The sequence below is a fragment of the Limanda limanda genome, chromosome 15, assembly GCF_963576545.1.
Source record: "Limanda limanda chromosome 15, fLimLim1.1, whole genome shotgun sequence".
Lineage (NCBI taxonomy): Eukaryota > Metazoa > Chordata > Actinopteri > Pleuronectiformes > Pleuronectidae > Limanda > Limanda limanda.
In genome coordinates, this window is record NC_083650.1 from 6,140,038 (window position 1) to 6,165,947 (window position 25,910).

The 25,910-nt window shown below is 43.2% G+C and overlaps 1 protein-coding gene across 1 annotated transcript; it reads right to left on the reverse strand.

Moving 5' to 3' along the window:
- Nucleotides 1–6,950: 6,950 nt before the first annotated feature.
- adss2 (adenylosuccinate synthase 2) lies at nucleotides 6,951–23,983 on the reverse strand. Its single transcript, XM_061087179.1, has 13 exons — nucleotides 23,758–23,983; nucleotides 16,593–16,695; nucleotides 14,386–14,454; nucleotides 14,243–14,293; nucleotides 14,029–14,095; nucleotides 12,628–12,735; nucleotides 12,090–12,171; nucleotides 11,883–12,009; nucleotides 9,304–9,458; nucleotides 8,650–8,774; nucleotides 8,220–8,317; nucleotides 7,738–7,887; nucleotides 6,951–7,640 (listed from the first exon to the last, which is right to left on the reverse strand). Exons 1-13 carry the CDS (start codon nucleotides 23,938–23,940, stop codon nucleotides 7,588–7,590), a joined length of 1,371 nt encoding a protein of 456 aa, XP_060943162.1. The 5' UTR covers nucleotides 23,941–23,983; the 3' UTR covers nucleotides 6,951–7,587.
- Nucleotides 23,984–25,910: the final 1,927 nt, after the last annotated feature.

Consider the following 25,910-nt stretch of genomic DNA (forward strand, 5'->3'; position numbering starts at 1 on the left):
TTTCTCTGCGATGGCTGTTTGACTGCTGACAGGCTTTTATTCTGGCGAGACACAAAACAAGACAAACCACCTCTCCATCGCTGCCCAGGTGTGTGTAAACACAGAGAGTTCGGGGGGGGTGGAGGGCTGGGAAGCACAAAGGTGTACATATTCATACACAGAGAAAATGTTTACGTGTGTGTTTGTGTTTCTGTGTGTGTGTGTGTGTGTGTGTGTGTGTGTGTGTGTGTGTGTGTGTGTGTGTGTGTGTGTGTGTGTGTGTGTGTGTGTGTGTGTGTGTCTGTGTGTGTCCCTCGTCAAACCTCTCCTTACCCAAACAGAACGAGCGCCTCCTGGGCAAATATTTAAAGTCAAAACAGGCCGGGCCCATAAAAAGCTGAGAGGTGGAGGTGGTGTGGCTACATCTGTTGGGGGGGAGGGAGGGAGGGAGGGAAGGAGACTTGTGAGGAGAGGACTGGGGTGGGGGGGGGGGAGAGGAGGGGGAGGCAGCAGCTGCTGAAATGAGTCTGGACACTGCTGACACCAACACCTGTCCATACTGGAGACACGGGGCCAGCAAATGTCCAGCCACAGCCCTGCAAACGGACTCACACACACACACACACACACACACACACACACACACACACACACACACACACACACACAGGATCACAAGAACACGCGTGATATTATCTAACTGTGGAAGAAGCTATTGGACGAACGCACACATGACGTCTCTCGAACACAGACTGAGACACACACACCTCACCCAGCCCTTTGTCGCCCACCACACCCCTCTCCTCTGGCTGACCCCCATCTGTTGCCTCCCTGGGGAGTGTGTGCGTGCATCTGTGTGTATGTGTGTGTGTGTGTGTGTGTGTAAGAGTAGGAGGTCAGGGGAGGGGACAGGCAGGCGTTGGCCCCGGCTGCCCATTGATCAACAGCTGCTGGGCTTCTCATGCCGCGCTGGACGGCTGGGGAAGGTGACAGCAGCTGGGTCGGGGAGAAGGTAGAAAGCTCAAGGCCAGAGGCTGGGACCTGGGGCTGGAGTCCACGCTGGGGCCGGGGGGGTTGAAGGTTTCGGGCTCGGGCCTGGAGTAGCTGGGGTCCTGGCCTCGGTAAAGAGCCGGGACACGAGTGAGTTTTCAGCAGAGGGCAGAGAGGCGATGGGGGGGAAACAGGCGAGGAATGGAGGGGCCAGAGATGGACAGTGAGGCCTTGGACAGCAGCCAGATGCTGTGCAGTGTGTGGATGCCAGACAGAAACAATGAGGTTAGACAGAGCAGAGCTGGAGTGTATCTGAAACAAACTGAAATACATCAGGTTTCATCTGAACATGTGTGAAGAGAGAAGAGTTGTGGGTGATTCCAGCGGCAACGCAGAGGAGACGTGACGACACAAACCTTCAGCACGACTCTCCTCAAACGTACTCATGATAATGCTGCATGTTGCTCCCATGAAAAGTGAAGCAAGCTCTTATCACACTGTGAAGTGAATGAAGGTTTTATTATCAGCTTCTGTAAATCCATAAACAATGTTCTAAGAATCTAAATCCATCTTTGAAATATTTGATGCTCCTGAAATCACATAAATATGAATTAATGTCACCTCTTACCAAGGGGTAACGCACTTCAGCATAATAATGTGAAGTCCACATGAATAAATCTACTGATGTAAAGTATATATACATGAATAATATACATGAAGTACAGTAACCAAGTAAATGTACTTCTTACATGGCAGCACAAACCACCTCTGTGAACGTCTCATCTCACCACGATGACAAACACAAGGTGAAAAACAAACACCCTCCACGCTGTCACACAATAAGTTATTTTCAGCGAAGGAGGAATAATACAGTAAACCTCAGACAGATGGATTTTCCTCTTTATTCACTGTTCCTCTTCTCTCCGGGGATTCTCTCTGAACAACAGTCGCCTACAGAGCAGAACTAAAATGGCTGGAAAGGTACAGTCACAATATGGTCAGGCCGAAGCTTCTGCCTTTGTCGATGCTCACAGGAAGCTCTGGAAAACGAGGCCTCTGGGTAATTTTCTAAAAATATGATATGAATAACATTAAAATCGCTTTATTCAGTTGCAAATCATTGTTCTGCCTTATTTTAACAACTACACACTCAATTAATGTTTAGCTTAAACAAATTTAATCTCAGGAAGCAGAAATGTACTAAAAATGAAGTTACACTTTTGAGTTTTCTCTTGGAAAAAAAAGTCAGATTTGACTGCTGACGTTTCTGCTGCGACTGTTGTTCGCAGGACATGTTGGCGTGTGGGGCTTTGGCCTTTAGCAGGAGCTGATATAGGAGCCGACAGCTGTTAACGGTGTCGGCCGTCACACATCTGCTGCCGCGGCCTCTTTTTACAGAGCGGCCACAGTTCAGGGGCTGCGGAGGGGGGGAGAGGGAGGACAGGGGTGAGAGGGAGAGAGCGAGGGAGGGACGGAGAGAGGAGGTGCAGCAGGTGAACGAGGGCCTGAGAGAGACAGTGGGTAAAAACAACTTTGTGTGTCTTTTTACGGCCGTGCATTCCACAGGGAGGTCACAGTCACAGGTCAGATCAGGTGGAGGTTCACTGGCTTGCTCGAGAGCCCTGCGGAAGAGAGAAGAGACCCTAACCCTAACCCTGAAATAACTGTTGGGATAAAACCCTTTAACTATACTGGTTGATGTGACGTGGGAATGAATGTAGGGAAATGTGCCCGAAGAAAAACCCCCCAAGGCTTCTAGATGTTGACCTTTGCTGTCAGACCACCTCAACAGAGCGCAGGTAACATGAGCTGAGGACGGTGTCAACTCATCCCACCAGGGCATATTTCCACCTTATACCAAGTCTCCGCTGTCACGTAGAGGAATAGCCTGATATTTAAGGAAATGGATGGATACCAACTCCATATCCTCAGGACAAATATGGAGCTCGAGCCGGGAGCCTAGCTCAGCATGAAGGCCCTGGGAACCGTGAATCAGCGAATGTAGCCTGGTGCTGTGAAAAGCAGAGACTCTGAATAAAGATGGACGACGCATCTCAACTTCCGAAATGAAGCTACAATATCCCTGAAGCGATTGGAGCCACTGACTACACAGCGTCCACCAATCACAACTCAGTCTCAGCTGAGAATAAGAAAAAACAAATAATACACCTTTAAGTAAACAAGATTTAACTTAAGTAAGAGTTTTAAGTGGAGTGTGCAGGATCATGGTGACATGTGAGAGTGAAGCAGGAGGATGTGTTCGTACGCGGCTGTGTGTCATGCACGTCCAGGTCAGAGGTCACGGACATGCAAAGGAAAGAAGGTCAGTTTGTACAGAAGCTGAAAAGGTGCACGTACGTGTGCGCGCGAGTGTTTTTGACAGATGAGTGCATCAGAGCGTGTGTGTGTGTATCTGTGTGTATCTGTGTGTGTGTGTGTCCTCACTCTGCAGTTGGCTGAGGGACGAAACTCATTTGCTTGTCCATTTACTCTGCTTCCCTTTGGAGCAGCGGCCGCACAAAGAGGCCTCACTGTGGGATTCAAATGAAGGAGGGAGGACGAGGAGCAGAGAGGATGGAGGGGTTGTTCGGTGGGACGCTGAGGTCGAGTTCGAAGGTTAGAGGGGGATTGAACAAGAAGAGGGGGGGGGGGGGGTGATAGATGATGAGGGGCCAGGAGGAAGGAGGGGCGTCCAGTTACAAAATTAGCACAACCCCAACCTAAAGAACCGAGGGGCAGCGGTGCCCTCTGGCCCGGCCGCTCATCAACATGGTCACACAATACTCAGGAAGGTTGGGCTTCATGCCAGATGCCAGCATGTGTGTGGGTCTGTCTGTGTGTGTCAAGGTGACAGTTTGTTCAACAACACAACCTCAGTGTGTACTACAGCTGTTTGGCCTGTCTCGGGAAAATCAGGCGCGAGGTTTTTGGTCCTGATCAGAAGAGCAGACGCCTGTGAAGGAAACTCTGCCTGTGTGGGTTAGTTGAGGTTGTTGTTGTTTGTGTATTCAGATGTAGTCAAATGCTGGAGAGGAAGCTGGGTGACAGCAGGGAAATGAGCTGCAGGTGAGGCTGTGGTCAGAGTTCTGATGAAGCACTGACACAGAGGAGGGATGAGATGAAGAGCTCCTGGTTTCAGATGCTTCGTTCTGTTTTCAGTCAACTAACCTATAAAACCTTTATTTGATCTCCTCAGTGACTTCATGATACTTCCCATTAGAGCTCCGTCTCCCCCTCGTGCTCTCAGCTCATTAACGAGTGTTCAGCGCAGTCATTCGTAGTCACATGTCTCCCTCTAGTGCTCATTAAGGAAACGGTAAATGATCTGTGTTGATAGGACCCTTCACACACATTCATACACTGCATCCATGAGCAGAAACATCAACAACACATTACAGGCACAACTGTCAGGGGCAATTTGGGGTTCAGTATTTTTCCGAAGGATTGGAGGCGGGGATCGAACTACCGACTTTGTCCCCTGAGCCACAGCCTGTTCTCTACATTAACATCATAAGAGGATATTTGAGAACAAATGCAACATTCAAAAGAATGAAATACTGAAATTCAGAATAAAAATAAGACTTCATAGAAAAATAATATATGAAAAACTACAGCATATAATATAATAATACATATATGACAAATAAAAACATCCAACAAAATTGTTTATTATTACTATACACCTGACCCACAGCAGGACCTCTCTTCAATACCTGGACATCAATATTCTATTAACAACATGACTGACTTGTTTGTGTTTGACCACTTTCCTTATGTGTAGTGTGAATATTAATATTCAACTATAAGGTTCCTGAGTGTACGTTTATTCTGTGGGTAAAATAAATACATTTGTCTCCTGTTTCAATTACACTTAGATTGGCTTGTTACAAAGATCAAGTGTGTTATGTATTTTCTGCCTTTCTCACTCTTAATTGAACATAATTTGTCTACACTTGAAATTCAGGAAGAGGCAGAAATTTGCATTTTAGTTTTCTATGTTTTTTACAGTTTTTGTGTCTTCTCTTGCTCATTTTCTGATACTGAATTTGGATTTGTGTTTTTGTCGTATGTCCTTAAAAATCTCTGCAGCCAAACTTTGATCAAACCCATAGAACTTTTTTATTTTCAATTCCAGTTGAGTTTCCCAAAGTTCCCAGAGACACCAAATACAACATAAGGATGATTTGTTTTGAAAATATGACGATTTGTTTTTAACCAGGAAAATTTTTTACTGGAAATAAAATTGCACATAAAATTTAAAACAGAAGAATTATATGTTGTGTGTTTGCCTAAATAGTCTTAAACCTTCATTTAGTCTCTGAACCAGAAGCCACAGCAGGAGGATGTGAGATCTGTGGAGGTTGGCAGTGACACAGGTAAAGGCAAACATGTCAAGTTACTACTTTACATGTAAAGGAGTAAAAACCACAGTGTGAACCAAACAGGAGATACAGGGTCACTGTTTCCATCCCTCTTCTCCACCACCAGGGGGCAGACCTGAGCATCAGTGGATCAATGAATCTCTAAGTTTAGTTCTGTGAATGATTTTCTTTTGTTTCATCAATGGAAGTAAAGTACATTTTTGAGAATGCACCTGGTGGTTTGTAGTGTTAGTAAATATGAATGTCCTCAAAAGGGTCAAACTGTTTATATCTGACAGTGACAAACCAGTTTTATTGTAAAATGACATATTTAACCAGCAGCTTTTGAGCAAAATGGACAAAATCCAATTCATGTCATCTTTCCCTCCACCAAGGAGGTTATGTTTTCACCCCCGTACGTCAGTTAGTATGTTTGTTTGTAAGATTACGCAAAAACTACAGATCAGATTAACACTAAACCTGGAAGAAGAATGCAGTGTGGGTCAGGAAAGAATCAATTGGATTCTGGTGCAGACCCGGATCAGGAGGCAGATCCAGGAACTGTTTGATCACTTCTTTAACATTACGAGATTGAATGTTTTTTGACTTCAACTCAGATTTCCCAGAGAATAATTAATGGATCCTGATGTGAAGTCTGATGTAGATTGATTTAAGAGGATTGATAAGCCTGGAATTCCTGAACTGTTTTACTTAAACTCCTGATTAAAAAAAATCAAATCAGATCTAGCGATAATTGATTTAAAAGTCAAAATTGGGGAAATTAATGGTGTGAAACTATGAAATAAGTTGACAACAGTTATATTTCTAATGCAGCTGCTCCAGTGCCACATTCATGTCATGTAAATGTTCACGTCATCATTTGACTGGGAAACTGATTGAGTTTCAATTCAAAGTATTTTTTAAACTCTCATTACTAATTCTGCAACTACCCAACCATCTTGATTTATATTTTAAAAAGTCAATCTTTCCCATCTCTACTGTCTGTTTAAATATGGCCTGATGAAGGAGTCCATTGTGTTGCATTCTTGGAAATGTACGATCCAGCATTTGAGGAACCCACACTGAATAAAAGTCAAAGATATATTCTGCTGCTTCAGTTACGATCATTAAAAAAAAAAGAGCAGCGCCGCACCACCTACACATCATTTAATTAAGACTGTAATTAAGAGTAACCGAGTCAGAAAGACACACGACAGCCGGCCGGTTGTAAGTCAGAGAAATGGAGAAGCTCTGACAGCGACGTACTTTTCTCACTGTTCTCACAATGGCTGCGAAGATATCAGCCCAAATTTAGATGATTTGACAGTCGGAGGAACAATCTCAGAACAATGTGTGATCAACAATGTGATCATCATCCTTCTGGTTTTATAACGACCGCTGAAGTCCAAATTATCACTTTTCTTCTGTCTGTTTAAAAGTTGTCTTCCTCATTCTTTTTTAAATAACATTGCACTGAAAAGTACAAATTAATGAATTCCGGTTGTAAGATACGATAAAGTGATAAGTGACAAGCTACAGGAAATTTAAAGGCAGATTTTTTGGGGGGGGGGTTGAATGCAAAGGCAATCAAAGTGTAAAACAAACACCAACACACACATGTAAAATATTAAAGGATCCCTTTATCAAGTCAGGATGTGTCGTACACCTGGCAAAGTCAAACATGAAGCGATAAAGTCCAAAGCATCTGAAGAGTTCAGAAGTTAAAACCCATTGACACGGTTATTTACTGATTCGCACCGGATATGGAGCAGCGCATTTAAACCACAGCATAGATCAACAAAAAAATACACTTGGACAAAGTTTGACCGGAAAAAACGTACGTGTGTGGACAGTCGCTGTGGTCAGTGACCCCTGTCTGTGTGTGTCCCTCACGTCTCCTCTCTCAGACCTGAGGGCAGCTGGTGTTGCTGAGTGTGAATGTCTGAAAACAAATGGCTGTGACATAAATAGCAACAAATTACAGAGGAACTGGACAGCGGAACTGATGTCCTTTAAGTTTACGGCGGTTAAAAACGCAGATGGAGACGGTGGGAACCACTTCAACCGGGAGGGGAGTCCGATCCAGAGAGGTCCGGTTCGATCCGTGAGACAGTCCGATGACACGCAGGCGTAACAAGTTAAGAACAGACGTGGTGGTCGTTTCTCTGTCGCAGAGCTGAGACAGGTAGATAGGCTGTGTGTGGGGGGGTGAGGGAAATAAGTTGATTCGCTGCTGTGCGTCCGACCCTCCCTCCGTTTAGAACAGCTGGATGATGGACTCCCGAGACTTGCCCACTCCGATCCATTTGACTGAAGGAAACAGAGACGCAGAGGAAAGTGTTAAAAACCTTATTTCTTGATCAAGGAACTATAGAGTCTCAAACATTTATCAATCAAACTTCCGTACCAGGCACTCCCACATGATCCTCAATGAAGTGGACATATTTCTTGGCGTTGTCAGGCAGCTCCTCGAAGTTTCTGGTGGCCGAGGTGTCGCTGTTCCAGCCGGGCAGCGTCACATACTGGACGTCCACGCGCTGCAGTACCTCCTGATTGGCTGGCAAAGAGAGGGTTAGGTTATCAATAGGTCATCATACAGACCAGAGGAAGTTAGATGTGGGTGAAAGAGAGGTTAAAAGAAACCCCACTGAAGTTAGAGATGCATCTGCCAACATCGGTCGAGACTTAATTTCCAAACTTAATGACCAGATCCACTGAGAAGGTGAATGATGAATGAAAACTACTGCATCTCAACGCCATTACAGTGAGTGTGTGGGTGGAAAGGGAACATTTTCAATCTTCAGCAAAACAAAAATGCAGAGCAGAGGAAACCTCGATTTTTATCTCTTAGACAAGAAGGTGCTTTTAGTGCCACTCCAGGAAACTCACCTGGAAAGTGAGGTATTGGTTCGTTGTCGACGTTGTAGGCGACGCCCACTTGGATCTCAGAGAACACATCGAGGATGTCCAGCTTGGTGAGCGCTAAACTGAAAGAGAAGAGGGACGGAGAAACAATAAGAAAACCTACAAACACAGTAAATCATTGAACTGGACTGGTCTACCTTAAACAAAGTAAGAAAGCAAATTGTTTGTCCATAAATATATATATTTTTTACAATTCTACTGTTTCTTTTTAAATTAAAGATAAAATTTAATGTTCATTTACAGTAGTTGTAGTGCGAATCTCATTTAATCTAGTTTTTCTTTTGTTTAGCACTTTATTTTAAAGGATATATTTGTAAATAAAGTTCCTAATTATTGACGATTTAACAAAACATAACAAAGCTCCATTCACACAACATAACCGCTTCATACTCACGCTGTGAAGCCATTAATCATGTGTGCATATTTGACGAGCACCACATCCAGCCAACCACAGCGTCTCTTCCGGCCCGTGGTCACGCCCACCTCCTTGCCTCGGGTCTGAAGCAGCTCGCCGACCTCCTGCGAACGAGAGCCAACAGTGTCAGTGTCACGACTTTAGTGATTCAGTCATGAGACACCAGCCTCTCTGCTCAGGCTTCAGTGTGAGCAGGTGTCACAGGCAGATATATGTGGATCTTGACAAATGAAGTTTACTGAAGCTGAGCCTCCTCTGGGGGGCGCTGTCTGAAAACAAACCTTACTCCAGTGAGCAGAAGGAAGACGAGGTGAAAATCACATGATTGTGTTGATGTTATGCAGAGTGGAGAAAAAACAAGTTCTCTTTTCCAACAATTAGTTGATAACATGTGAGGACTGTAAACTTTTCTGCATCAAACAGATTCTAGACTAAATATGTGAAGATATTCTCGGATTGTAAGAAATAATCATAACCATTTGACCCGATCCTTGACATTGTGTAGACTTAGTGATCCCTCATGTTTGTATCCTGATGGGAGGTGGAAGTCTGTGTGTGTGTGTGTGTGTGTGTGTGTGTGTGTGTGTGTGTGTGTGTTTGTGTGTGTGTGTGTGTGTGTGTGTGTGTCCTCACGTTGCACTGCTCTGAGGGGAACGCTCCGATGCCCACTCTTGTGGTGTACGCCTTGACCACACCATAAACCTCCCCGACATTCTGAGGTGGCATGCCGAGACCGGTGCACACCCCGCCCACCGTGCAGTTGGACGATGTCACGAATGGGTATGTCCCTGCAGAGACACAAGAAGAAGAAGACTAATGAGATTGATGAGATGTTGGCTGAAAAAGATGTGGAAAGGGTTTGTCCAGATCACAGGTTTTCAAAGCTTTGATCTGTGGACTCCCCGGAACATTAAGACGACTGTGGTACTAAGTAAGTGACCACCTGAAATTACTTGGACGGGAAGCATGTGGGAGTCAGCGGGTTCCAGGACTACTGGTCACTCACGTCTGTGCTTCATGGATTTCTACAAGCACGACATGAAGCAGGCAGACATTGAGCCCAGCAGCTGGGAGGAAGCTGCAGTGTTTGGAGACAGACTGGTGCCGAAGAAACCGAACAGGAAACTATGTGCAGATGAGCAGCAGACTCATCTGAACCAGGACCCTCTTCACTCGTCAGGTTACATAACTTTCTTAAAATCTGGTTTCTACTCAGTGTTACTGCTCTTTTATTTGACATCTCAGATCATTGAACCGATCATATAATCCTTGGTCTACAGGAGGTTATGTGACACAAATCTGTTTAGTTCTGACATCGACGTCCTCAAATTCCTCCGACGCTGCTTTTGCTGAGGTTTCTAAAAATGTTTTCCTCCATTCAAATGTATTTTCAGGGAGTTTCTCCTTATCTGATTTAAGGGTCTGTAAAACCTCCTGAGGCATATATGGGATATTGGGCTCTGTAGATTACTCAATAAATTGAACAGTTTTGAGCAGGAGCAGAGCAGGTTGGTGCTCCAGCAGCAGGCTATTCTAACTCTGTATAAAAACCATCTTCCTTGTTGGTGAGCAGTCAAATCAGCAGCCAAACCGCAATAACTAACTTCCCATTGTTTATAGAGGCACCTGCCTCATGCAGCATCTTTGCCTCATGGCTCTCTCACGCTCCATCACAGAGGGAAAACCTCGGGTCGAGAGGAAGGAAGCACGTTATCCTCTCAACTCCTTCATCTTTAAATATAATTATTTCTTTTTTTCACCTACAGTGAAGTTGAGCTTGATGCTGCATGGATTGATATCTCTGACCTACTTCTTCTTTCAGTGACAGGACAGCATTGAGTCTACACCTGTTCAATGAAAGGAATGGTATAAATAAGTTTGCGACCACACCTCATTAGGACAAATACACTTTGGGTGTAGTCCCAGGTTGAAAATCTAAAACTTGACACATCGAGAAAGTCTCTCAGTAGCAAACATCTTCACCAAGGCCCAACAGTCTCCGTAAATTCAATGAAGCCTTGTAGCTGAGCCAACAAAACAATGCCGACAATGGAATCATTATCTCCAGTGTGGTGGAGTTTTGCATCAAGATCCATGAACTATTTTTATTCTTTAACTATTCAATCTGTGAAAATTTCCAAAATGTTTCAACCAAACGGGTGAAATAGCTCAACTCGACAAACTGGCTTCTCGATGACTGGGACTCCTTCAAGAGAAAGAATCTTGTCCATGATCTGACAGGTCATAACACTCAGGTAACCTTTTGTACAGCGGTCCCTGAGGATAGGCCTGAGGGGACAACCACTCTCACACATCCATCGCTCTCTGGAAAAGTGATTCATCTTTTTTTTAAAAACAAGTCTCTCAATCTCTTCAGTGAGCGAACACAACTGAAACGAGGATATTACCCATGATCCCCGGCTTCCTGAACCAGAAAAGCTTCCACTGTAACAAATCCACCAACTCTGTTAAGCATTCTTCAGTTTTAAACTTTCCTGGCTGAATATTGGAGATAAACAAGTCTTTTTAACTGATCTACAATTACTTTTGAACTTAAAGTCACACAGAGAAGTACGTTGAGGGTGAGGAGTGGGAGTGAGAGAGGAAACATTCTCCCTGCTCCAGGTCAGAGAAACATAATTTTTTAAGTTGATATTTTAAGGTTAAAAAAGTTGTAAAGTTGTTGCTTTAATCTGCTCTGTTAAAGTAACAAATTAAAACATAGAGAATATGAGCAAGTTCAGTTTGAGGTTTCATTATCTGAGAGGTGAAATATTGTCACGTTTTCAAACATCAACCTTTTTGTGAACGTTTCTGGATTTAATGTTTACTCTGTCATTCTGACGGACTGCTGCTACAGGGTGCCCTCGTGCTCATGCACAGACAGGTGGCGTTGAGTGGTTGTAACTTGTGAGCGTGCACGTGAAGCCTGGATGCCATGAGCACGTGAGTAGCAGTTAGCAGACTTACCGGTATTCCTAGTCTGAGCTCCAAGCAGGCTTTTGTAAAGAGCATCACAAAGCTTTAATGTTTTCTGGGCAACATCACTGGGTCAGTGTAGAGGCACTGAACGGTGCTAATGTAATTAGAAATTAAATTTATTGTCAGGTTAGCACAAGGAAGGTGTCTGAGCATCACAAGGATCATTGACAAATATTAGAAACCAAGGAAGTTAAGAGTAAGCCGTGATTAATGCGCACACATGTACTGACCAAAGTCGATGTCCAGCAGCGCTGCGTTGGCTCCTTCCACCAGGATCTTCTTGGGAGGACCATGCAGAGCCTCGTACATGTAGTGCACTCCGTCTCTCACCATGGGCTTGATCTGCTCCACATAATCCTAAAAAACACACACACATGTTACTACACAAAGGAAAGCCTCAAGTTTACAGAATTATTCGTCTGTTGTATTTCTATTACCTTTAATCTGAGGAGCTCTCCCTCTATGTCAATCTCCAGAGTGGGGTACATCGACTTGTACTGCCGGGCCAATAATTTATACCTGGAACACAAATCATCGATTAGTTTAATAACTTCTTCTCAGTCATTAACTCCACTATCTGGGCAGATAAGATACATTGTGTTTTAATGAGATTCAAAAACAGGAGGCACAAAAACGAGCTAACATATTAGTGTACATGTAGCGTAACAGTGATATTTGGGACAGACTAGCCAATTTATTTAGATAACAAAGGTTCTGTTTGTGCAGCTCTTTTTCTTCACCAATTGCTGCGTTGCTTTATTGTTGGGCTGTTTTTCAAAGTGGAGTTGTTCTCGTCAAAATGAAGCAAATGTTTCATCGAGGGAAAAGGGACATGCTAAGTCATAGGATAATCAATTACATCAGATTTAATAAGTTAATAACTAATCTTAACACATTGCCCAGAGGTCTTTGGAGCACTTTCCCACACACACTTTAATTCACTTAGACCCAGAGATCCTGTGGATTGGCACAGACCTTTCAGAGAACTGAGTGAAGTCAGCCAGCAGGTCACATATCCTGAGACCACTGCGAGCAGCCTTGGCCGAGTAGACCGGACCAATCCCCTTCTTAGTGGTCCCGAGACTGGGCGGGGCAAAGAGAGGAGGAAGGGGAGAGAATAAAAATAGAAGTAGTGCTGGTGAGTGATCTCAAACTACAACATGCTTCTTCTTTTTTTCCTTCACAAAATTACTGTAAAACACTAAAAATGAGCAGTAGTTTAAATATGACTTTATGATAAAACATGCAAGTTCTATATCAGACTTTTTAACATCACCAAAATCATAGACGGGTAAATCAAGCAGAAATTAAAAATCTTCACACTGATTTATTACTTTGAATTAGACTTTTTCCTGCTCGTTTGCTCCCTTTATGCACGACAGAGTAAAAGATAGATGTATATGACCCGTTAAAGCAGTTAACCATTTTATATATGACACACTCAACGTGTCCCTTTTATAACTTGACCTACAAAAAGGAAAAGTCTTGGCACAGCAGAATCTACACACACCACACGCAAACTACAGAATGGAAAACGGCCAAAGATCCTCTGGGGTTTATTTGGTTTCATCATTAGCAGCAGCAGCACTGATCAGCAGTTCAGGGTGTGAATGAAGAGTCAACACAGTTTTGACTAAATACACAAAACACCAAAGTTTGCACTTTAATTAATCCCGAGAGCTGTTGACAGAACTTTAATGTGCAGGTTTACAAAACTGGTACAATTCTCTTATATCTTTGATGGATATAAATCCTGACTGTTCTGTGCTCTGAGTTCCAACAGCAGGTTCACCAGCCTCTCCAGCAATAAGATAACAATTATAATGACACACTAGTGAAAATGCATTCTCTCTCTTTCTCTAACACACACACACACACAAACACACACTAGAGTCGGGTTTCGTTGCGTTTAATATTCTAGACACTTCTCAGACTCAGCTAAACCTTCTGCAAATGAACTACTGCCTGGACTAACAACGTATTCAAACTAAATAGTTTTAAAATTGTATAGATTGAAACATACAGCCGACTCTGAGCTGGATTAGATAAATGAGATGTCTTTGTGTAGTGTGTGTCACAATGTGACCCCGACAAGGGAACACACTGGTTTATCCACTCTCTTGGAGACAAAGCAGTGCTCGTCTATCTGTTGGTTCATAAGCTCCACCTGCTCCAGATGAATGGATGACGTGGATTTATTTTCCATCATTAATTTAAGATTATCCGTAAGACAAATTTACACTGTATGTTATGTGAATGTAAATATGTTATCATTGACCCAGAGAGGACAGTATACACAATATGTATGTAGATGAATTACACTCCACTAAAACGACGTGTGCGTGGCGCCCATTTTCAAAGCAACTGGTTTCTTACTTCTTGCCTGCTTGCTCTTGCCTCTGCTGTTCCTGAACACCATCAACTGCTTGGTGGAAGTCAAACACTGCGGAGGAGGGAGAGAGGGGACACACACTCTCACACACCTCAAGAAAAAGCAGGGCTCACACCCACACACACACTTTGTTTGCATGCACACATTCAAACATTCACACCAAGTTTTTTAAAAAACGGACCGGGGAGGGGGACTTACCAATGTGTGCTCTGTCTGAGATGATCAGCCTTTTCTCCCAGCCTTTGAGACCTACACACACAAACACACAGCGCCGGCTTGTTGTTCCTGTTGTTATGTGTGTAGATGTGTGTAACTGTGTGTTTAAACCACTGTTTACTCACTTTTCCCTTTGCGTGCGTTCTTCTCTGCCTCCTCAAACAGGCCTGGAAGGTGGATCACGACACCGTTTCCTAAAAAAAACAAATGAAACGGAACAAAACAGAGTTTGATGGTTGTGTACTGATGCACCCGTTACATGTGATTCAATTTAACACGATTTGAACTTTTTCAGTGTGTTATCCCCAAAATAACAGGCATTGACTTATACCCTCTCCTTAAGGTTGATATAAATACATCCATGAGTTGTGATCAGCTGTAAAGAAGAGTCTTTACTTCAGTGAAAGTAAGTTTACAAGTATTATCAGGAATATTTATTTTATAGATAAATATTTGAAGCACATGCATCTCCATATGAAGAGTGTATATTTCATTACTTGGCTTAATGGCGTGTCATGGCAGACGCATGTAATCAGCATGTTGTCTTTAGCCAAGGTCTAAAATGCTCTATAGCCCTGAGTCACTATCTAATCACCACCCTATGTTTGTGCTCAGATGAGGACGTCCTGTGTCTCTGGAAGAACAGTTAATACGTTTTGTCATCAGTTATTATTATTTGTCGAACGCTGACTCTCCTTCAGTAGGACATGGCCTCTCAGCTGAACTTGCATGCACCTACACTCACACACACACACACTGGAGCTGCCAGGTTGTGGCAGTGGCAGCAGGCGCTCCAAACATCCCTCTCTACAGCAGCCTGCCATATTTTATTAGAATTATGAGCCAGCTGGACTTGAGTAGTTGGAGCCAGCTCTGCCGGTCGATCCCCATAAGTCTCTCTGTGAAAAAGGCAAAGGCAGCTAAGAGAAGAACAGACATTGTGTAGCTCCACACCCTCAGGCTATGTGACTGTCAGGGGCCTCTCTGCAGAATGCTCTGTCCGCTGGGCTCCTCCGCTGGGTCGTGTCTGCTGCAGGCTCTGCTCGCTCAGGTCCAATCGAGACAGGACCCAACAGAGGAGCCCAGCAGGAATGTGAAGGAACAGGACATGTAAAGTGGTGCTCTGCAGGATGACCCCTCTCTGGAATCCAACTGCACGAAATCCATCATAGCGACAGAAAACTGTAATACCTGTATAGGACTCTGTTGATTTTCTCATCTACATTAGCAAAACACTGATTGATTTAAAATAAAACTGAGTATGAATACGGAGCACTGAACTGAGTGGATTCTTAGGCCCAGCAGTACTTTGAGCTAAATGCTATCATGGATCAACACCGGGTACACAAGGCTGTATCTGACACCTGACATAAAGATGTTAGTGTGGTTGAAATGTTAAAATCACTGGAGTTTAATGTGTGTTGATCTTATCCTCAGTTGCCATAACCAGAACTTATTCTTTGACTCTTTGGTTATGTGTTTACCATATTCACCATCTCAGTCTGGTTATCAACCAAAGTATTGGACAGACATTGATTTGAATCTGATGATGGAGCGAGAGGAAAAGCCAAGGGATTGTGAAACAGTCCTCAGGGGGTCATTAGCCTCTGTCAAAACCAGACCCACCAGACGGAAATTCAAGGAATAGATACTGAATTTAACATTTCCAGTTAAAGCTGAGTGCCTACCTTCCAGCGCAAACAATTATTACTTGCTAATTGTAATAAGGACCATAAGAAAAATTCTGAGAGAACAAACAAGTTAATGATAATTCAGTTTGTTAACGTGAGCGAACAAGAAACTATATTTAGTTGCATTTTTATATTTAAACAAAACTTCTGTCCTGTTTGTATTATTTTTACACATTAAAATAAGAAAATTACTAATAAATTGAGGGACAAAATCCATGTGGTGAAACACCACCGACTAAAGTGCAATTCATATTTCACACACTGTGCCTGCAGAGGAACATCGATGTGTCGTAAATCAAGAGGAAAAAAGCTGAAATGTGATTAAATATCGACAGATCACGTACAGTATCTATACATGTTGATATGTGGAAGCTCAGGAGACAGAAAGTAAGAGCAAGACGCCATTAGCTAATGAAGTTACTGCAGATGAGTGGCTGTGGCGAAGCCTGCAGTCTGGCTTCGAGTCAAGACAATCACACTCACTGGAGCAGTCGTCAAAATGGAGGCTGTAAGAGTGATGACGAGCATCGACAAGAGGAAGGAAAGATGGCCTTGGAACGGTGTGTGTGTGAGTGTGTGTGTGTGTGTGTCAGACTGAGTTTTAGTGTTTCTGCGTGCTTGCATCGGTGCACGTTACACACCAATGAAGGCTGTGACCTTGGGGTTGATGATGCCGCTGGGGAGGAGGTGAAAGTCGTACTCCACCGAGTCGACCACCACGGTGTGCCCTGCGTTGTTGCCTCCCTGCGAAGGAGAGACAAGAGAGAGCGGTGAGCGGGGACAAGCACAAACACAGAGAGGAATGAGATCAATGGAGGCGCTGCAACTTATGCTCGATGGCGCTGGGAGGCAGGACGAATAGTTTGGCGAGCAGCAACAAGTAAATACACAAAAGGCCGACCCACTCTGTCAGTGCTCTGTGTCTGAGACCGTGTGCTGCTGCTTGGAGAGGCCGGCTCACTGAGAGATCACATCTCAAGGCATCGCTCCAGTGTAAACCAACGGACACGTGTGTCAGCAGAGGACAAGTTAAAGGGAGTCGGTGCTGTGGATTGAACATGAGGGTGACTCATCTTCTAACCAAGGACATGTCTTGTCAAGGACTGCTGCTCCTTCCACCACATAAAGAATAATCTAAATAATCTAGGACTGACTGTATTTCTTCATTGCCAGTAAACTTTAGCCTCTAAGCCGCCAGCGCTCAACACAAGATATGAAGAAATCGTGCGAGGGCCTGAAACACTTGATAAACAACAAAACATTTTACAAATAGAGGTTGATTAATTATGTGTTATACTTTCTCACCCTGCTTCCACAATGCATAAGCATTGTCAGTACTGAACTTTTGTTATGTTTCTTGAGATAGCAACAATTATAGATAAAGTTTTATTGGAGTTGATGTTTTTCTTTGTCATACGTGTATATATAATAATAATAATAGGAAACTGGATATATTTGTGGCTCAGGAAGTGAAAGGTCAGTGTTTTGATCCCCGGCTCCTCCAGTCTGCAAATGTCCAGACACTAAAAACCCAAATGGTCCCGAACGGCTGCGCCTTGAGTGAATGGGAGGATGCAGAAGAGGTTTTATATATAGAAGCACTGTAAGAATGTGTGTGTGTGTGTATGGGTGACTGTGACTCGTAGAGTTTAGCCCTGTGTGAGATCATTAACTGGAGAAGAACAATATCAATTCTGTCCATGTTTAGAGCGTTGATCAAAATAAGAAATCTAAAGACGACAGGTTGAGCAACATGTGAACTTTGGACTATGACAGTCAGTTGCAGTCCAAATCATCCAGTACATCAATGCATTCCATTGTTTTCAGAATCATATAGTCATGCTTGTTAAAGGTAGAGTTGGTAAGTTAATTATTTTAACACTTGTTAAAACGCTCTTTGTTGTCTGAGAGGTCCTGATCATGTCCACTGCTCAATGGGAGCTGAGTGTTCGAACAGGCAGGGACACTGGCACTGTGTTGGCGGCTGCTGTAATGTGGATGCTGCTTGTTTTTTTGTTTTTCCCATGGCGATAACCCAGCTGCAGGTCCATTCATGCCTCTGCAGCTTGCGTCACATCTCACTACCTGAGGTGCCGATTCAACTTCGTCCGTCCTGTGACCAGGATGTGTTCCTCAGCCTGAGGATATAAATGAAGCTGAGCATGTGCCTCGACCACATGGAGTTATTCCTGGCCACGGCAGTACCCTGAAGGTGGAGAGGGGGGAGCAGCCGGCGGGGGCTAGATGCCTCTCCTTTTTAGATACATTTACGATCCAACCCATCCCCCACAGAACCTAGCTCCACTTCTCAGTCGGTCCCATGATCGGCTTCTTATCACGAGCAGCTCAACTTCTGGTACTCAAGCGCTTGGCCTGTGGTTTGTTTCACTTAAGGGTCTGATATGAATTCTGCATGACAGACAGATGGAAGTTTTTATCACACCTCTTTCAGAATAAAGTGAGAGTTTCCTGTTGGCTTTGATGGATCAAGACCCGATCTGAGCAGGGATCAACACGCGTCTGACGATCCCCAGCTTTGGAATCAAAGAGCAGATATGAAAGTTGGTCCCCAGAAAATAAAGTTTTAATTCCGACTTTTCAGTGCAACGCTTTGGTTTCATGGCTTTCAAATGTTTTCAGCTGCAGCAACCAGGGGTTATTAGCTAGAAATCTCTTAAAACCAGTAGTTAGCAACTAGATGGTGAACTACTGGAGCATTTAGCAACTGTCAGATGTGTTTACAGCTTGTTTCTTCAGCCCCTGAGTGGCACAGCAACCGTTAAAATCCCAAATGTTGGCTGGTAACCACTTTTCAAACATAAGGGGCACTCTCGTAAACACCTTTGTGCTCATTGATGAACGGCCAGATTGAATTCTTTATCCTGTATCAAACGCGTGTGTTGCGTGTGACACTGTGTCTCCGAGCAGCAGGGTCACCTGGTGAAAACAGAAACCGCCTCCTGAATAGCCTCAAGGTCTCAAGTTCGACCCCTTGGCAACCACTTTGAATATTGTTTAAACAAGAAATCGAAGCCAGTCGGCTGTTTGTCTTCCCACAACTTGTATTGTTCCCTTGTAATGGATCACGATTATTCATTGACATTCGCTGCGTATTGTGTCACCAAATCTCACCAAGTTAAGCGTAGATCCACAGGGTAGCAAGGCGACCCAAGAGGATCATGGGTCAAGAAATGGAGGCGAAGACAACTCCCATGATCCTACGCTGCTTCACATTAGAACAAAGCTACATTTTGTACATTTCAGAATCCAAATATCTTCATGCATATTAACTCTATTTACCTTAATGTCCAGTGAACAGACAAACACTGCAATAACCAAGCCTTGGTTTCAGCAAACATCTCCATAGTAACCCAAGTCCAGTGCATCCACAAAACCGTGTATTATTGTTATGACACAACACATTGCAAGTTAAGTGTCTCCTGGCGAACAAACACAAAATACTGGCTTAACTCGTCATGTAAACACAACAGGGCTTCTTAGAAATGTACACCTACAGGCAGAAAATAACTTGATGTGCTTGTTTCAAAGCTTTTAATCCAGATACGCTGCAAGTTACAGCAAGTTAAATTTGACACTATTTAAAACCATTATGGATACAAATTTAAGGATATGGAGGAAAATCTGAGTCACAGAAATGTTTTGATGTTTTTCATTTTAATATGGTGTCATTTTGTTGTTTTGTTAAAGTGCGATTTTCCCCAAAACACATTTAAAAGCAAGTCTGAAGTTTAACTTTATAAAAGTGCTTATCTCCGTAATGAAATCAATGTTTTAGAACTCTCCTTCCCCTCTCGTTCATTCAGCTCTGTAGTTGAGTAATACCTCAGAAAAAATGACTGTGGCAAGAAAATCATTCCGTGTTATCAAAGTTCATCAACCTTTCTGTGGCTCCTGGCAGATTATTGGATTTCTCCAGCTGTCGCTTATTTTCTAGATTGATTAATTCATTATTCTGCCTCTAAAATGTCACAGGATGTTATAGAAGAATCCATAATAACCCAAGACAACACATTAAGGCTTACTTTGTCCGAACAAGACTTCAAAACTTGAAAAAGAACAAGAAAAGCAGCATTTTTGCTTATCGCAGTAGTACTAGGTTTTTGTCAACTGACTGATTCAGCTCTAAAATATCTATTCACTCGTCACAAGAAGAAACTCCTGAAGATAGAAACATGCACTTTCTCCGATCTGTGGAAAAACATTAGTTTTTTTATTCGTGGTGAAGCATCATATTTCTTTTCTATATGATCCTTCCACTAGTGTCCTGAGACGTTTTGAAGCTACACACTGTAACCCCAACTCGAACTTCTAGGAAAGTAGACATCCGAGCCGTAAGTAACACCGAGCAAGAATGCTGGCAAAGCCTATTTTATAAAAAGATCAATGCTATCAGCTGCAGCACTTCAACCCACACTCCCACATCAACACGCCCCCCAACTAACACACACACACACACACACACACACACACACACACACACACACACACACACTGACACACACTAACATACTGTAACGTATGGAGGAGACGTTGTGGATATTTTTACATGAGGAAATAAAGAAGCTCAGGAGAATGTCTGTTATGCCAACTTGTTATCGACTGACACAACTATCGGGCATCTGACTATACTGAGTTAATACACACTGGGAAAGGATAAGAAGAAAGAATGGGTGTATTATGAACGATGCTAATGAAGGTGGTGTAAAGGAGGACAGAAATAATGATTTTCTTAATTGATAAATCTGCGGATTATCTCGTCTATAAATCATTTTGTTCCAAGAAAAGTCAAAGTGATGAATTTAAACTGTTTGTTTTGTCTAATTTCAACCAAATATATTTCATTTAGAGTCGCGTGTGATAAAATGCATCAGGTCCTTATAGATGAGAGGCCGGGATTCAAAATGATTGATCAATAATCAACATTTTTCTACTGGATGGCACAAAACAACAATCATATATATCTTTAAATGAATAGAAGTAGAAGTGAAACTATTGGGGTCACTCAGTTAAGGTCAGTAAACACGGGAGGGGGGGGGGCTGAAAATGATGCGACTCTGAATAATGCAAACAAAAAAACTTTTCAAATCAATCGGATTTATCACACAACTCCAAAGTAACTCAACAAACTGACTAGACTATGATGGAGCCCGTTTCCGAAAGAAAGCTCAAACTTTGACGTAAATTTATCTGATAATTCACCATAACAATGTGACAGTGGTCACCATAGTAACAAACCTACAGAGAATTCTCCCTGAATCTGCAGCTCCTCTCAGCTTTGTAAGTTTGAGCTCATTGTATAAATATTAGGATTAAACCAGGAACGACATGTTGACGATGTCACACTGTAAACACATCAACGTTTGGAGAATGAGTCACTGTTTAGGTTGATCCGCAACAGTGGCAGCTCCCGTTCCTGCGAATGCTAAATATGAAAGTTCATCGTTAAACATCGGATCCCAAACTTCAAAGACTTAATAACTTATAAACTTGGTGTTGTCACTACAGTTTGAGGATCTTCTCCATAGCACTCACATCTCTCTAAGAGCGGGGGAGGCTCATAGAAACAGCTGCTCTATCTCTCACGTGTTGACCTTCCATTCACTTCAAATTACGGCAGAAGGTTTTGTTTTAAAACTGAGAAAAACATACTCAACATCAGTAAGTTGAACCTGGTTCCTTTATTCATTGATGTCTTGTTTAAATTCGTCACCGATTTTATATTGTGTGTCTCCGCAAGAGGCAAGGCAGAAAATGTATCACAACAATAATTGTTTAAACCCAACTTAACTGTTTTGGTAACATGTTGTTCCTGAACGCAGCATGCACCAAATAAAGATGCAGATATTTAGAGACCAGTGCACCAGCATTTAGCAGCGAAAGAGGCTGAAACTTCCTTCAGGAGTTGGTGGAGACCAAAATAGAGCAAAAGAAGAGAGAGGGCAATAGGCTTAGATTCAATAGGTGGCAAAACAACTTGACTGCAGATGAATGATAATGCTGCACTGCAACTGCTGGAGGGAGAAATAACCCAGCAAGCAGGTTTTGCTCACAGCTTATTTCCGCAGCGCAGATGAGTTTGATTCCACTGTCAGAAGAGTATTTCCCCACAGAACATGTACAGACTCCACAGCAGCAAGAACAGGATGAACTGCATGTAGCTGTCAGCCAAACTGAACTCAGCTGAGCGGTGCCCAGACAGAAAGCGATGCCAAGACATAAGGTTACGATCCAGTCAATTTGACCGTATTAACTTTTAAACCCCTCCCTTTGGAGTGGATGTGCTTTGAGGCTCGAGAGCATTTCATCAGACGCTTTGTGTGTCGCAGCAACTTCTGAAGACGTTTGTGATCCCTTTAAGACGAAGTGTCACTGTGCACAAGCCTTTAAACCAGGTGTTCCACTTGTTTTGGGCAACGAGCGTCATTGGTTGGTAATCATCGCATGTTCTCACTTATCTTGTTTTGCACCACGTCCCCACCCAGCCGGTTCCAGTGCATGAACTGGCAGACAGGACATTGTGTGTGGTGAACACACATCTACAGTGTGGGGGGGTATGTGCAAGGGCAGCCTGCAGGATCAGGACGAAACAGTTTTTAAGCAAAATAAAAACATCTGAGTATGAAACCTTCGGGGCTGATTAAAACCCAAGTGCTTATTAACTCACAGCCGTGTTATTATTTCCAAAACACTGGATTTCAACAGGTCACAGTGACATAAGAGATTTAAACACCCAACGGGCATTTCTGCTGCTTTGTCGATCTTTAAGTCGTTAATATGAGTAATGTTTGGGTTGCCGGGTTCTGGAAATCCCTGCTCATCATTCAAATATAGAATAAGGTCAGGAGAAAATATGTATTTTCCTCAAGGCCATAAAACAACAAACCAGCAATAGGTTTCCTGTCCTGTTTGTGTTATTCATCCAAAATGCTTGTGACTACTACTGACTCGCCAGAGGAGGATTTTAGAAAACCTTTTAAAAAGCTTTCATCAGTTAATTACTGATTTTATTCATCTTTTCCCTCTTTTCTCCAGAAGAAACGTGTGGGATAATTAAAGGATTAATTAATAATTGTGGACTGACTAATCCACTAATCATTGCAGGTCCACTTGTGTCTGTTCTTAAAAAGCTGTATTAAATAATGTATTACTCATTAACAAACCCATTAGTTCCTGTTTATAAACCTGTGTATAATTGTTGCCAGATCAGTGTAATGGAGCTGATACGGAGTCAGGAAGCTGTCATCCCAGATCCTGGAGGAGATAATCAACTCTAATTGATGAAGCTCATCATGTACTGAGCTGTTCTGACAGAATGAATCCAGGCTGTTTGAGGTTCGAGTCCCTGTTTGCTAGCGCGGCTTCCTGGAGCTCCGCGGGGGGGGGCAGTTGCCGGACTGAAGCCGCCCTGCGAGGTGATGCTCTCGGTCACTTCAGGCAGGAGAAGCCGCTCTCCTCCTCCTCCTCCTCCTCCTCCTCGTCATGTGCACACGACAGGAGACGATTCCCCGCAGCGATGGAGGTGCGAGGCTCCAGAAAGCAGCTAGCAGGGAATTCAAGGTGACATTAGCAAGAACACCCCGGGAGCAGCACGCAGACCCCCGGGGTGCATCAGCTCAGCTAACCGGCTCCCCGCTAGCTGCTGCCCGGGTCTGACAGCCCGACCTGGCGCCGCGGTGCTCCGGTGCTCCGAGGCTGCGGTGCTCCAGGCTGCAGCGGGGAGGGGAGGTTTTTTTTTCCCGGTAACTAGCTGACAAGTGACGGCGGCACGGAGGAGCTAACACCAACCTGACATCTGCACACCATGTCCGCGTCCTGTGCCAGAAGATCCACAACTTTCCCTTTGCCCTCGTCGCCCCACTGCGCCCCGAGCACCACGGTCACTCGGTTGCCCACGGGGGGTCGAGGGGGCCGGGTGGTCCCGCTGCCGTCCGGGGCCCCGTCGGCTTCCTGGCTCCCGCTTTCCGACATCTCAGCTGGGCTCCTGGCTCCGTGGATCGGTGGCTCGGTGGTTCAGTGGATCTCTGCTGCACCGACGAGAGGCTGAAGTTAGTTTGTGCTTCGACGGTGGAGGCACGTTCACATGTCGACTCCCTTTTATGCGATCGATGGTCGAGAGTCTGAGGATTTTATATTTTTGTGAGAGGGTTCGAATGAAAAACCACTTTCACCTCCTGTGGAACCTTTATTTCATTTATAACCAGTGGCATTGACAGTATTTTCACCATCAGACCACAACAGATGAGACACAAATACTTGTATTCATGAAATAACAACAGTGACATTGTATTTTCACCATTATAACACAAAAACATGCCTATAACAAGTTATACTGGTTAACCTGGACTAGATTTACTAATAAACACTAACTTATAAACTATTACAAAATAATAACCATACGTACTTTTTAAAACACAGCTTCAGATCTTTGAGATCTTTTATTTTATACATGATGACACTGTTTTTGCGATCCAGACCACAACAACAGATCAAAAACCAAATGTTAGCTTTGTCAAACCTGGACTAGATTAACCAATAAACACTTTTGTTATAAATTATTACATTATAATAATAGTAAAACAAATTTGGCTTAAGGATCTTTAAATCTTCTGATCTGTAAGACCTTTATTTTTATACATGATGATTCTGTTTTTATAATAATGTCTCTGATGAGTGAAACTTTTATTTAATTTGTGAGAAACACACAAAAACTAATTCCACATCTTTCACAGAGTCTAGCCTGGACTATATAAACCCTTTAAAACACAGACCCAGATTATATTATATTATTTATCAGAGTATTTTATGTCATTTGTGCAAACAGTTTTTTTTAATTAGACTCAGATGAATCCAGAGCATTTTAATTCAGATTAAAACACAGAGTCAGGTTTGTGAGACCTTTGTTTTATTTGTGTATTTTTTGAGAAAAGACAGTAAAATCACCTTTATTTTTTATTTTTATGAATAAAACAAAGGGTTCGCACATCTGAAAATAGTGTTGGTCAACCTAACTCCCCCCCAACCGTCCAATGGTAAACTAACTTCAGAGAGCAGCCCACTCCACGGCAACGTTAGACGCGAGGAAGTTCACACCTCGCGCATGCGCACAAGTATCTCCAAACAAAACGCTACTGCACATCTATGTGAACAGGAAATGAAAATAAAGGGAAAGTCATGAGCAGCGGCAGGTTTATATTTTGGTCAAATTCCATTTACCAGGTTATCACATATCAATGCACCACTATGTATACTGCTTTAACTTGTAGGTTCCTGGAATTAAATAGGGGGTGAATCCTCTAGATGATTTTACAATCTTTGAAGACCCTCCAACTTTATTGGAGGTGCGTTAAAGTCAAAGCTCAAAGGAAAGCAACATCCAGGGAGACCTCAGGGGAAACATCCAGTGAAACATCCAGTAAAATATCCAGTGCAGCATCCAGTGAAAAATCCAGTAAAATATCCATTCAACCATCCAGGGAGACATCCAGGGAAACATCCAGGGATACATCCAGCGGAACATCTTGGGAAACATCCAGTGAAACACCCGGTAAAACATCAAGTGAAACATCAAGTGAAACATCAAGATAATTATCCAGTGAAACTTCCAGGGACTCATCCAGGGGTTTGACCAGTGAAACATCCAGTGAAACACCAAGTAAAACATGCAGGGAGACATCCTGTGAAATATCCAGTACAACATCCTGTCAAAAATTCAGTCAAACTTCCAAGAACTAAAAAAGTATTTGTAGCTGCACCTTCGTCTGCTCGGAGAGGATGTTCATAACAGAAAAAAGCTGAAGGTGAGAAACAAGTTCAGCCGGTTTAATTATGTTTTGTAATGGGAGGTCATTTTAATGATTTCAGGGAGGAGCTCATTTCAATAAGTCTATGTTTGGTGTAGTGTTTATAAAGATCAACAGGAAACACATAAGCAGAACAGG

What these genes read in the sequence shown, in the direction of transcription:
- adss2 (XM_061087179.1), bottom strand. Translation starts at nt 23,940, where the DNA reads ATGTCGGAAAGCGGGAGCCAGGAAGCCGACGGGGCCCCGGACGGCAGC. An exon ending in GAACGCACGCAAAGGGAAAA is followed by an intron (nt 14,294 to 14,385) that starts GTGAGTAAACAG and finishes TTGTGTGTGTAG; the next exon opens with GTCTCAAAGGCTGGGAGAAA. An exon ending in TCCCCTCAGAGCAGTGCAAC is followed by an intron (nt 8,775 to 9,303) that starts GTGAGGACACAC and finishes TCTCGTTCGCAG; the next exon opens with GAGGTCGGCGAGCTGCTTCA.